At 41.8% G+C, this 14175-nt stretch overlaps 1 protein-coding gene across 2 annotated transcripts in view; it reads left to right on the forward strand.

Annotated features, from left to right (window-relative positions):
• Positions 1–14175, forward strand: part of LIMA1 (LIM domain and actin binding 1) — a 113618-nt gene that overhangs the window by 26254 nt on the left and 73189 nt on the right. For both annotated transcript variants that reach the window (XM_055129095.1, XM_004601813.2), the window contains exon 2: positions 13832–13965. In XM_055129095.1, the coding sequence (XP_054985070.1) occupies positions 13847–13965 (119 nt within the window). In that variant the 5' untranslated portion in view covers positions 13832–13846. The remainder of the gene's footprint in view (positions 1–13831; positions 13966–14175) is intronic.

Genomic DNA, 14175 nt, shown 5'->3' on the forward strand with positions numbered 1-14175 from the left:
ACACATATATGTACATATGTATGTAGCACTGCAGCACTGTCGTCCCGTTGTTCATCGATTTGCTCAAGCAGGCACCAGTAACGTCTCCACTGTGAAACTTGTTACTGTTTTTGGCATATCAAATATGCCACGGGTAGTTTGCCAGGCTCTGCTGTGCAGGCGGGATACTCTCGGTAGCTTGCTGGGCTCTCCAAGAGGGACTGAAGAATCGAACCCAGGTCAGCCATATACAAGGCAAATGCTCTACCCACTGTGCTATAGCTTCAGTACATATGTGTGTGTGTATATATATATGTATATATACACATATATATTTTAATCAAGATTGGTTGTCTTCTAACTTAAACCCATCACATATGGTGTGCTACTATTGGTTTATCAGTGGCATAATTGTATGAAATGTCACAGAGCCACTTTTGTGGCTGTGCACTCCTGGAATTCTAAAATTTTTTCATAGGGTACTAGAGGATGGTGATTGTGGGGTCCAGAGGCATCTCTGCAGCACGCTGCTCTCTCCCAAGATTTATTTGTGAGTCTGGATCATGGCCGTTAATGTGCTTAAATGGCTCCCAGAGGCAGTTCATGGGCATGACTGCCAGGGAGATGGGTGAAGGGGCCCATTCCCAACTCCAGAAGCCTGGAGGTTTCAGTTACAAGTCCCACATAATGGGGCTGGAGCGATAGCACAGCGGGTAGTGTGTTTGCCTTGCACGCGGCCGACCCTGGTTCTAATCCCAGCATCCCAAATGGTCCCCTGAGCACTGCCAGGGGTAATTCCTGAGTGAAGAGCCAGGAGTAACCCCTGTGCATCGCCGGGTGTGACCCAAAAACCAAAAAAAAAAAAAAAAAAAAAAAAAAACAAGTCCCACATAACTGGGTTTTTCAGTAGATTCAATCTCATGCATGGGGGGCTCAGGCGAGCCTATGAGGGTCCGCTGTGGGCAAGTTGTTATGCAGCTTTCTTTTTCAAGGAGCAAAGACAATGTCTGTTGCATTTTTTAAACACATAGGCTTTGAACTCAATCTGCTATATCTTGAAATCAATTGCATTGATTCACACCTCCCAACCAGGCAAGAGTAGTACCAGGTCTATTGCAGTTTTGTTCATTGCGAAAAATGGCAGTTCCTATTTGAAGCTTTTTCAAGCTCCAAAGCTTTTTCAAGCGAAGGCTCCCCGCAGGAAAAGGAGGGTAGTGAGGGTGCTGGTATTGGAGATGGAGGGATCCTGATGGATTTCACCTTGGCTTTGGAAGATGCTTTGTAAAACCACTGACCTAATTAAAGATAAAAAAATGTAAGTGTACAAGATCTATCTGAGGCCCAACTTTTATATCAGACTTATCCTTCCTGAAACTCACTAAATGACAAATACATGAAAAAAGTAATTCATAAGTCATATTTAATTTAATCTTTTTTTTGGATTGGGTAGTGGTGCCCAGTATTAAAGCTCAAACATGTGCATCTGCAGGGCTTCATACATGCAAGGCAGGTGCTCTTATAATGGCCCTCTCATCTGACTACAGTATTTTTACAGTTTCTGTGAAGCATAAAGCAATAACTATACATTAGTATTAGGAGGAGAGCAAGCAAAATGATCAATAAATGAAAATGGACAACTATTACTTTTAGAAAAATTTCAGTTAATAAATGTAAAAAAAGAGCCATGAGCAATAGAAAATCAATATTAACACAAAAATGATCATTGTAAGAGGCTGGAAACATAGCTGGGTGCTTGCTTTGTCAACAAGTGAACCGGGTTCTATCTCTGGTATTCTATATAGTTCCCCCCAGCATGCCAGGGGTGACCTCTAAGTACAATGCCAAGAATTATCCCTGAGCACCATGAGAAATTGCCACTAAACCAAATTGAATAAGAAAAAGAATTAATAAAAAGCAGAATCCACTCATGATAAATGAGTAAAAAAATGTTTTGGGTTTTTTTGTTTGTTTGTTTTTCTTTTTGGGTCACACCCGGTGATGCACAGGGGTTACTCCTGGCTCTGCACTCAGGAATTATTCCTGGCGGTGCTCAGGAGACTATATGGGATGCTGGGAATCGAACCCAGGTCGGCCACGTGCAAGGCAAACACCCTACCTGTTGTGCTATTGCTCCAGCGCCCCCCCTTTTTTTTTCCATGCCACAGATTGGATCCAGGGCCCCACACATGGAGGGCAAATGCTCAACCACTGAATCATATCCCAGACCCAATAAGTAAACAAATTATAAATTACAAAGGGGGAAAATAAGCTTACTCTTTAAGCCCATGTTCTCCCTTGAACACATATCTCACTTGCTTGTCTCTGTGTTTCTCTGTTTGCCTATTTTTACCCTGGAGAAGCCTGTGTTCTCACTTAAACATACTTTTATGTTTCTCTCCCCTCGCATCTTTCTAAATAAATATCATTTAAAACTACCTTGCAGGGCCAGACGGGGCTGGAGCGATAGCACAGCGGGGAGGGCGTTTGCCTTGCACTCGGCCGACCTGGGTTCGATTCCCAGCATCCCATATGGTCCCCTGAGCACCGCCAGGAGTGATTCCTGAGTGCAGAGCCAGGAGTAACCCCTGTGCATCGCCAGGTGTGACCCAAAAAGAAAAAAAAAAAAACAAAAAAAAACAAAAAAAACTACCTTGCAGGGCCAGAGCAATAATGCAGTGGGTAGGGCATTTGCCTTGCACACAGCCAACCTGTATTCGGTCCCCAGCATCACATATGGTCCCCAGAGCTCGCCAGCTGTGATTCTTGAACACAGATCCAGTGTGACATAGCCTTCCCTCACTCCAAAAGAAAAAAAAAAAAAAGACAAAAGCAGCTCTTTAAATAAATAAATATAAAAAAAATGACCTTACCTCAAAAAGGTAAAATCAAGGGCAAAAACATTTTACAGTGGAGAAACCTGGCAGATACCAAGGGGTCGAGGTTAATAGCAGCAGCAAGAGATCATCATCACGATCTACATGAGGGACGCACAGCAGCCCTGTCCCGTTCTCCCCCAGACCTGCAGCTGCAGTCTTCTATGTGAACACATTATTATTTTTGTTTGGTTTTTTATTTTCATTGTGGTAGGTGGTGTTCAGGGAAACTGGGACTCTTGTGAGCAAAACAAACATACACTAACCCTTTCCACTCTCCCACACTCTAAAAACAACATATTCAAGAGAAAAACAAAACATGTTTCTGAACACGAAGACATTCTAATCTTATTTTTATTTTTGCCCTCCCCCTTCTCTAAAGACAAATAGTGGTCCAAGGAGTGCTGATTTTTTTTTTCTTTTTTGGGTCACACCTGGCAATGCACAGGGGTTACTCCTGGCTCTGCACTCAGGAATTACCCCTGGCCATGCTCAGGGGACCATATGGGATGCTGGGATTTGAACCCAGGTCGGCCGCGTGCAAGGCAAACGCCCTACCCGCTGTGCTATCTCTCCAGCCCCGGAGTGCTGATTTTTGTTTGCTATTTTAGGGAGAAAACAAAGAAACCAAATTAAGGGGTTCACTACGTAATACCTATTATAGTATTCAGAAATGTCAAAGTGGGACAGAGCATACAGAAGGCAAGGAACTCATTTTGCATACTGCTGACCCCAGTTCAATCCCTGGCTCCATGTACAGTCCACTGAGCACCACCAAGAGTGACCCATGAACACAGAACCAGGAGTAAGCCCCAAGTACCACTGGGTGTGGCCTAAAAAACAAAAATGTTAAGGTGATGAAAGAAAAAGGAAAGCAGAGAAACTGAGTCTGGAGGACACTTAAGATATGTAACTACATGCAACACAGGATCCTGGAACAGGAAAAGACTGTAAGAACTTAAGTCTGTAGTTAGGAGTATCCTCCTTGAATGGTTCTCCCAAGTAATATAAGTAGATGAAGTAGTGAGCAAGGGAGACGGTAGTCCTGTGAGAGAAAGTGCTGTTACCCTTCTGCAGGACTCTCCTCAATCTCCCTAAGGAGTAGGTGGGAGGGCAGCTTAGGTCTGGTCAAGTCGACTACAAGTACTTGCATGGATGCTAACATCCCACCTGCCTCACAAGGCAGCCACCATGATGCACCTGAGGTTCCTTTGATCTGCATGTGCAGACCTGTGTTACCATTTTCTTTCTTTTTGTAAAATTTCCTCCCCTTCCCTTGGTTGTTACACTGACCAGAGGTTGCCCCTTGCAGTGCTCATACATTTGATTTCAGTGGTCTAGAGGTCCCACATTTTTGCGATGGACTCTAGGATCCCAAAGGCGGTGCTGCCACATTGCACTATCCTGGGGCCTGTGGGACTGTGTTGGGAGTCAAAGTCATGGCTTCATGCCTACAAAGTAGGCACACTACTACTAAGGCCCACCCCAAAGTGACTTTCTTTTTTTTTTTTTTTGAGTGTGGGAGGGTCACTGGGGCCATGCCTAGTGGGTAGTTCCCAGCCACGCTCAGGAGACCTTGCAGTGCCAGAGATTAACCCCTGGGACTCCTGCATGTGCTCTGCATTTAGGGCTCTCTCTCTCTGGTCCACTGTGACTTTTTATTTATTTTTTCCAGGGTGGGGGATGGGCAACAACTAATGGTGCTCACTCCTGGCTCTGTGATCAGGGATCACTCCTGGCAGGGCTTGGGGGACCATAGAGGGTACTGGGGGTCAAACCTATATCCAGTGTATACAAGGCAAGTCCTACATGCTGCACCATCTCTTTCAGCTTGTGACTTTCTTTTTTTTTTTTTTTTCAACAAAAATGTACCCATAAAAGGTCAGAGAGATAGCATAGGGATTAACGTGCTGATCCCAGTTTGATCCCCAGCACTATATGTGGTTCCCTGAGCACTGCCAGAAGTAAACTCTGAGCTCTGCCTGGTGTGCCCCACCCCCCAAAATAAAAAATATATATACCTACATAAGTAGTTTATATTCTGAAAAGTCATATAGAAACAAATTTTATGTTGCTTTGTTTAAAATTTCCTTTTGCACCTTAAATTTTTAAGATAGTTTTTTTATCTGCTGACATTCAGATCAGAGTTGTTGAATCCTTAGAACTCTACTAAAATGTAACATTTTGTCTAATAAGTAAACTTGTACTTTAATTTTTTTGTGGTTCGTTTTTCCCATTCCCAGCTTAGAAAAGAAAGGGGTAAAAAAGAAATACTGGGTTGGTTTTATAAGAGTAAGTTTTTTTTTTTATTGTTGTGGCTCATTTGCTGTAGTCCCAGCCTGGTTTCTGGGAGACAGTTCCTCTGATTAGGCAAGTCTGTTAATGAATTAATATATTACAGTTGGTTTCCTGGAGTGGAGATAGGCCTCGCCCTAAGCAATAAGCTTAAGGAAGCAGCTACCTGGGGCCAATTTTCCCTGTGAGTCATTGCCCAACCCTTAAAACTTTCAAGGACCTTTTGTTGCAGAGATCCTTATCTCTGACTGTAACTCTGCCCTAAGATTGGGCTGACCCACCTCTAGCTGCCTGAAATGACTAAAAGGTGAATTAGAGTTAGAAACCTGTGATCACAGTAACTAGCTGGTGAGTTTGGAAAAATTATCGGACCTTTATGCATCTAAAACTGAAGAAAATTTCAGTCTTAAAAATAGTTTCCTCTGGGTTCAGAGAGATGACTTACTAGACTTTGTGTGTGTTTTGTAAGCCAGAAGCCTGAGTTCGATCCCAAGCACTACCATGAGTGACACCCGAGCACAGAACAGTAAACCACCGTCAAATGTACCCTCCATAAAAAACAGAAACAAAAAGATAATATTTATCTGTAGTTCATTATTAAATTATATGCCACAGTCCTTTCTGTTTCTGAGACTAAAATCCTTAGTTTTCTGTCTTGTATCAGTTTCCTTTAGTTCTTTAAAAAAAAAAAAAAGTAAAGAAACTAAAAAAAAGTAAAAATAAGTCACTCGAACAGCAAGTTGGAAGGTGGTAGACTCATCCTCAGAGCAACTATCTTGTCTGCACGGATACAAGGAAAGGTTCTGTTGTTGGGGGTTCACACCAGGTGGTGCTCAGGGCTTACTCCTGGCTCTGCACTCATGTGCAGTACCTGGAATTTAACCTAGTTCTATGTGCAAAGCAAGTATCTATCTACTGTTTTGTTTCTCCACACGTACCCTACCTGTTTTTGTTTCTCCAATCCTCCTTTAACTCTTGAACACAATTCTCAATTCCTAGTCCTACCTTCAGAATTGAGGTGGTAGTAGAATGTGAATGGCCCCAGCACTGGATCTGCCTGAGCCATATATTTCTATGACTGGCAATCACTGTGTTTTGCTTTATACTAGGAATCAGTCTAATAATTTAAAGCTAAATGATCTCTGAAGAGTTACATGTACGAGACCTGGGTTTGATCCTAGTACCCTCCCCATCTCTCCTCCCAGATATTTTTCAATATCTCTGAATCTTAATTTCTTTATCATAAATATAAGATGATAAAATTTGAGCAGTTGTAAAAATTAAGTGAAATAGTTGCTTTGCACAAGTCAATTTAAATATCTATATTTGGGTGGGCTCATCTGACATTGTTTAGGGCTACTCCCAGCCCTGTGCACAGGGGTCAGTCATGGCAGTCATGACTGACCATGGCTCAGAAGACCACCTGGTATTATTGCGAGTCTGACGTAGGCTTCCCACATGTAAAGCATGCACTCCATCGCTGTTGACTGTCTCTCTGGCCCAAGGTGCTTACCTTGAATGTGGCCACCTGGGTTTGGTTCCTAGACCCACATATGGTCCCCCAAGTTGATTTTGTCTGATCAGGGACCACACCTGGAAATGCTCAGGGCTTACTCCTGGCTCTCCGCACTGGGATCTATGCTTACTCTAGCAGACTCAGGGGACTATATGGGCCAAACACGGGTTGGCCATGTGGAAGGCAAGCACCTTACCTTCGATACTATTTCTCCAATCCCCCAAGTGGATATTTAGTTGAGTTTGGGAGCCACAGCCAGCAATGCTCATGGCTTATTCCTCCTGGCTCTGTGCTCATGATCACTCTTGGCAATGCTTAGGAGACCATATGCAGTGCCAGGAATCTAACTGGTATCAGCTCCTCACAAAGCAAGTGCCTTATACTCTGTACTATATATTTAGCCCATGCTTTATCTATTTTTGTTTGGGGTTCATACCTGGCAGTACTCAGGAGACCATGTGCAATACCAGGCACCAAACCCCTGTCTCCTGAATGCAGAGCATGCATTCCAGCCCATTGTGCTATCTTTCCAGCCCCACAGCAGATATTTTTGAAATGTTTGTTTCCTTTTAATAATCTGATTTTTTAAAATTTATTGACTGGGGAACTGGAGGGGAAGACATACCAAGAGGTCCTTAGGGGCTAGTCCCATCTCTGTGTTCATGGGTCACTTCAGCAATGTTTAGGGAGCATGAGGTACCAAGGCATAAAACCCAGCCAGAATGCAAAGTAATATTCAGCTTGTTGAGCTTATTTTAAGCTTTAGTCTCATATTTGTAGTCTCTCTTTTTTTTTTAATCAGTTGGATTTTGTTGCCTAGTTAAATTTTGTCTGGTGTTGTGTATATCTCAACATGTTGTAGGGCCAGATACCTTTTTCCCATTCCAAGAATTGAACATAGAACCTTATACATGTGGGACATGTTCTAACACTTCTTTTTTTCTAATAGAAGCTTGCTATGTTCCACCATAGAATCAGTAGATAATCTATGACAGAGCTCTTTCCTCACAAATGTAGATATTAAAGCCTGGGGGGTGTATATATGTATTTTTTTTCCCATAAGGGTTACATATATGCTAGAGGATGGCACCTAAGATTAGACCTCAGGGGCTGGTGGAGTACAGCAGGCAGGGTGCTTGTCTTGCACATGGCCGACAGGGTTCAATCCCTGACAGCCATAATCTCCAGGAGAGATCTCTGAGTGCAGAGCCAGGAATAAAACCCTGAGCACAGCTGGGTGTGTCCTTCTAAAAAAAAATTAGATCTCACCTCTGCTTGATCACAGGCTAATTCTTTCCAAGAAATACAATCGAAACCCCTTAGCATGTTTTCAAGACTCTTTCCAATCTGGACCCATTGGTCTTTTCCTATCTTCTTCGACTTTTTTTTCTTCAGCAAAGTTCTAACTGCATTGAAATATCCTATGCTAAGATACTCCACTTCCTAGAGGAAATGTTCCCTCTACCTAAGGTAAATTTTCCTCATCTTGGTTTAATTTTAAATGCTGCTCATTCTACTAAGCCCCAAGTTATTCTTCCCTTCTCATCCTCAAGTCCAAAATTCAGGTGTTGTACTCCTGGAACAAATGTCACCTCTACCCACATGCTGCCTTATGCTGTGTTTATCCACATACACATTAGCAAGCACAGGAGATTATGCACAGTGTCTGGGCAGTATCAGTAACCTGAAATCAGAAATCAAGTAGAGTCTACTTTTTTCTGCTTTTCATAAGGTGCTAATTACATTGGTAGACACAGCAATGTTTCCATGAAGAGCAGAGTGTTCAGGGCATAAGTATATTATTCTTTCAGTTTAAGATATGATTAGTTATATACCAGAAGAGATATATAATTTCCCTTGACATTCTGACTGAAAGTAATATGAACTTTGAAATTAGGCTTGGAAACTAAATTCCTTTTTATTTATTTATTTTTTTTCTTTTTGGGTCTCACTCAGTGATGCTCAGGGGTTAATCCTGGCTTTGCACTCAGTAATTACTCCTGGCGGTGCTTGGGAGACCATATGGGATGCCGGGGATCGAACCCGGGTCAGCCGCGTGCAAGGCAAACGCCCTACCCACTGTGCTATCGCTCCGGTCCCTAAATTCCTTTTTCTTTATCGCACTCAGTTTCTCAATTAGTACTTTTCCTTTTTATATGAATAAAATTAAGAACACTTTTTTTCTTGATTTGTTGTTCTTGCTGTACCAGGGATCAAACCTAGGGCCTTACTGTAGCAAGGCAAGTAGTCTACCATTGAATTATATCCCCAACTCCATCTTGTGTATTTTATTTGGGGGGAAGTTTTGTTTTGTTTGGGGGCCATAACTGGTTGTGCCCAGAGGACCAAGCAGTGCTAAGGATTGAACCTGGGACTCCTACATGCTATGCATGTGCTCAGTTTGTTATATCTCTGGCCTATATTTTGTCTTTGACACATAATTAGTTATTTTTTTATTCTAAATTTTATTTTTATAAAGTTGTTCACAATAATTCAATATATTTAATATTCAAACACCAATCCCACCACCACTGTACCTTTCTACCACCATATTTCAAATGTTTCTACCCCAAATCCCAAACCATGCCCCCAAAGCAAAAATGAAACAATCTCATGTTGCTTGTTATGAATAATCTGCTAAAAATGGTCCAATATTCCTTAGAGGAAAATGTGTAAAGATAGTTGTATTTTATCCTGGAGCCATTAAGCCCTTGTATAAGAGATTACTAACATGTTTGCTAAAACCAATCAAATGCTGTGTGCTACTCTTGGTACATCAGTCATGTAGGGTATGAGAGGTTGTGCGACTGCAAATACGGCCGCATGCTCCAGAAAATCTAAAATTTAGAATATGATTATACAGCAGATTCACCCATGGGTGAGGCCTATGTTGCTCTCTTCTGGGAGCTTTATTTCTGATCTCTGGATCATGGCCAATGATGAGATTATATGATGCCAGGGGCAGTTTGTGGGTGTGACTGCCAAGCTACTGGTAAACTTGTGAGATGCATGGAGGAGACCTAGTCTCCCTCTAAAAGCTTGGAGATTTCAGTCACGGGTTCCACATACCTGGGTTTTTCTGCAGTTTCCCTCATAGGTGAGGCTCGTCCAAGTCTGTGGAGAGCAGCCATGAGCATAGCAGTGCTTGGGTTCTGGAGGTTTTCAGCTGCCAGGCTCTGTTGGGGCGTTGAGGGAAACTCAACCTGCTCGTCTATGAGTTTCCCTCGTGAAGACAGCCTGGCACAGGATCTGGACCCAGAATTAGTTATTGACATTTATGTTATGTTCACCTACATTGGAAGAATAATTGTACAAAATGCTATCGTAACATTTGTCAGAACTTTCTGAACGTGGCTTAAAAATCATGGTTTTATTTTTTAACACAATTAAACTGAACTGTTTATTCATTATATGTCTTTCTTGATAAACAATTACTGATGCAGGGGGAGATGGGGGTAGAGCAATAGTATAGTAGGTAGCATTTGCCTTGCACATGGCCAACCTGGGGTCAATCCCCAGCATCTTGTATGGTCCCCTGAGCACCGCCAGGAGTAAATTCCTGAGTGCAGAGCCAGGAGTAACTGCTGAGCATGCTGGATGTGTCCAAACACCAAAATAATAATAATAATAAACAAGTAGTTACAGAGGCTGGGATACAGCCCAGAGGACCTTTGAATAGCCCCTGTGTACCACTGGGTGTGGCTGGCAAACAAAACAAAAACCTCTCTGTCAATTGCCAAGTGGAAAGCAAGTAAACATATATTATTTGATATATTAAGATTTATTTGAGAGAACTACACTCAGTAGTACAGCAGGTAGGGTGTTTGCTTTGCACGCAGCCGACCCGGGTTCAATTCCTCCCTCCCTCTTGAAGAGCCCAACAAGCTACCGAGAGTATCCCGCCCGCACAGCAGAGCCTGGCAAGCTCCCCCCGTGGCATATTCGATATGCCAAAAATAGTTACAACAAGTCTCACAATGGAGATGTTACAGGTGCCTGCTCAAGCGAGCAAATTGACGAACGCTGGGATAACAGCGCTACAATGCTACATTTGAGAGAACATTTGTAGACTTAAGGTGGTTTTGTCCAGGATAAAGACATAAAAAAACCTAACATGCACTGCTGACTTACTTAATGTTAGAGATGTTATAAGGATACTGTGGAACTGGAGAGATAGTACAGGGGCTAAGCCATTTGCCTTGTAAGCACCTCCGAGTGTACACCCCCTCCCAAGCAAAACAAAACAAAAAGGATGCTGTGAAGGTTAATTGATGATCTATCTCTAGGTTTTAAAGAAGGCACAGAGCTTTAAGTGATGAGGCTAATTCTTAAATATTTGTATAAGATCATTTGAGGGCCACCGCTCATATTCAAAAGAGTAACGCACTACATTTGTTGGGATTTAAAGTAAAAGACAACCAATCTTAGAGGATAATATATTTTTACAGATATATACATATATACATGTATGTATATATAAGCACACAAGGCTCAACCTTTAACAACATGATAGTGATCTCTTATAGAAGGGGTTAGTGGCATGAAACATAACAATCTTTACACACTTTCCTTGAAGGAAGCTTTTTTGGGGAGCATTTTCAGCAGTGTATTTATAACAAATAATACAAAATAAATTATTTTGGTTCTGCTTTGGGGCAGGGTTTGGGGTTCAGGATGGAAACGTTAAAAATATGGTGTTGGAAAAAAAAATATGGTGTTGGGAAGGTGTAATGGTGGTGGGATTGGTGTTCAAATAATAAAAGTAATCAAAAATTGTGAACTAATTTATAAAAATTAAATGAATAAAAAAGATCATTTGAGGGCATTATGTTGCTTTCAAACCAAAAGCAACAAAATCAATATTGTTTTCAGTCAATCAAAACTGTTGGAAGAATGAGTACTGTTTGTGAGGAAGTAGTATGGTCTTTGGAAGTTCTTCTCATTTGCTTTGTATCATGGGACTTTTAGTATGAAACAGTCATCTAGGTTGCTTGGATAAGTATTCTGTGTTCTATTGTGTCAACTTTTAGGAACCTTACTAATGACGGACCATACATTCTACCAGAAAGCCAGTTATGATCTGTGGTTGTCAAGACAGCTAAAGCAGTACTTCATCTGTACTTTTTCCTTTACAAATAAGGAAATTATTGACTCATTTCTAATCTCTACTGGACAAAGGTTGGAACTCCTTTGGTAATTACTGGGGCAAAATCCGGACAATCAAGTTAATGGATAGGGACTAAATGAGAGTATAGCTTTACATGTCTTTTTTTAAACTTGAGATTTTAGAAAAGAATTTAAGTATACAGGATTTTTGGGTTTTTTGTTTGTTTGTTTTGGGTCACACCTGGCAATGAACAGGGGTTACTCCTGGCTCTGCACTCAGGAATTGCTCCTGGCAGTAATCAGGGCACCATATGGGATGCTGGGGATGGAACTGGCATTGGCCGTGTGCAAGGCAAACACCATACCTGCTGTGCTATCACTCCAGCCCCTAAGTATACAGGTTTTATTCTCTGGGGTTTAACATGTATTTACCCCAATTGTTTTTGTTTTTGTTTTTTTTCTTTTTGGGTCACACCTGGCAATGGACAGGGGTTACTCCTGGCTCTGCACTCAGGAATTACTCCTGGTGGTGCTCAGGGGACCATATGGGATGCTGGGAATTGAACCCGGGCGGGCCGCATGCAAGGCAAACACCCTACCCGCTGTGCTATTGCTCCAGCCCCTTGCCCCAATTGTTAAAAGGCTTTAAGATAAGGATTTATGGCCAGAGCTATAGTACAGTGGTAGGGATTTGTCTTGAACATGGCTGACCTAAGTTCGATCCCAGGCCCCTTCAGGAATGATCCCTGAGCTCAGAGCCAGGACTAAACTCTGAGCACCACTGGGTGTGGCCCAAAAAATCAAAAACTAATTTAAGGATTTATAACAAAAGCCAATTACTAATATAGTCTTACAATGCCTTTAATTCAATTATGCCATACTTGGTATTTTTAATATATTATTTCCTTAAATTCACATCAAAGGCCTTCTACTGGTAAGTATTTTCATTTTTCAGATGAACAAACAGAAGCTGAAAAGATAAGATACAGTTTGTTCAGGGTAACCATGTTATTTCATCTGAAATTTATCTGGAGCTACAGCACTACATAAGGTCTCCCAAGCACTATCAAAAGTGGTTCCTGATCACAGAGCCCGGAGTCATTGTTGAGCATCACTGGATATGACTCCAAACCAGATTCCTAAAAAAAAAAAAAAAAATTGGTCTGTCTCCCTTAAAGTCCTTGCTTGCTTTGCCTGCTATGCTATGCCATGTCCCCAACTTGCTCCCTTATACCAAGTGGAAGTGATCGGTGCTGTAGAGCTTCGAGAGAGGGCAGCCAAAAGAAACTTGGATGTAGGTAGAGCCTAATTTGGACTTGACTCTACTGATATGCTAATTGTGCTTCCCCTGGGAAGCAACTCAGAAGAATGGAGCATTTCACTCCAAATGTGACTTTGGAACAGTCTTAAGTTCAGGGAAAGGACAATCGATATTCGCACAGTGGGGTCAGTCATAAAATGATGCAATTGGAAGGAACCCTAAAGATCATCTACTCTAACCTTCTCATTTTACATGAAAATATAACCCAAAGAGACAGCTGAACAGTTTTTCTGGGATGTTTGTTTGTTATTGTTGTTTAGACCTTTTGTGTGTGTATGTGTGTGTGTGAGTATGTGTGTGTATTAGGAAACAAACCCAGGAACTCATATGTGCAATGCATGCAGGGCAAGCACCTTAACTCCTGTACTGTCTCTCTAGTCCAGTCATGCACTTTGTTTTTTTATTTGTCTTTGAGCCACACCCAGCTGTGCTTAGGGCTTACTACTAGCTTTGTGCTCTGTGATCACTCCTGATGGTTCTGAGAGACCATATACAATGCCAGGGATCATATTTTAATCAGCCATGTGCAAGGTAAGTGTTTTTACCTAATGTAGTATCTTTCTGGCCCTCCAAGCATGCACTCTTAACACTGAGTCACATCACAGTCACATTATTATTTTTGAGAAAACTGGTAGTGTGGATTGCTAGTATAGGTCACTCTGCTTTCTTTTGTACAACACTGGATGCTGGAAAATTCCCTCTGTCTAATATTCTGACATTTTTGTTGCATATGTATTTCAGTTATCTGTGGACAAGATGGAATCCTCTCCATTTAATAGACAGCAATGGACTTCAGTATCCTTGAGAGTAACAGCCAAGGAACTTTCTCTTGTCAACAAAAATAAGTCATCAGCTATTGTAGAAATCTTCTCCAAGTAAGTACTATTCCTAGTCCCAAAAAACCCATCTCTCTTGAACCACCATTACCATGTCAGCAAAGGAGTTAAAGCTATCACTGTCACTGTCATCCTGTTGCTCACCAATTTGCTCGAGCGGGCACTAGTAACGTCTCCATTGTGAGGCTTGTTACTATTTTTGGCATATCAAATATGCCACAGGTAGCTTGCCAGGCTCTGCCGTGTGGG

This window comes from Sorex araneus, chromosome 2 (genome assembly GCF_027595985.1).
Source record: "Sorex araneus isolate mSorAra2 chromosome 2, mSorAra2.pri, whole genome shotgun sequence".
Lineage (NCBI taxonomy): Eukaryota > Metazoa > Chordata > Mammalia > Eulipotyphla > Soricidae > Sorex > Sorex araneus.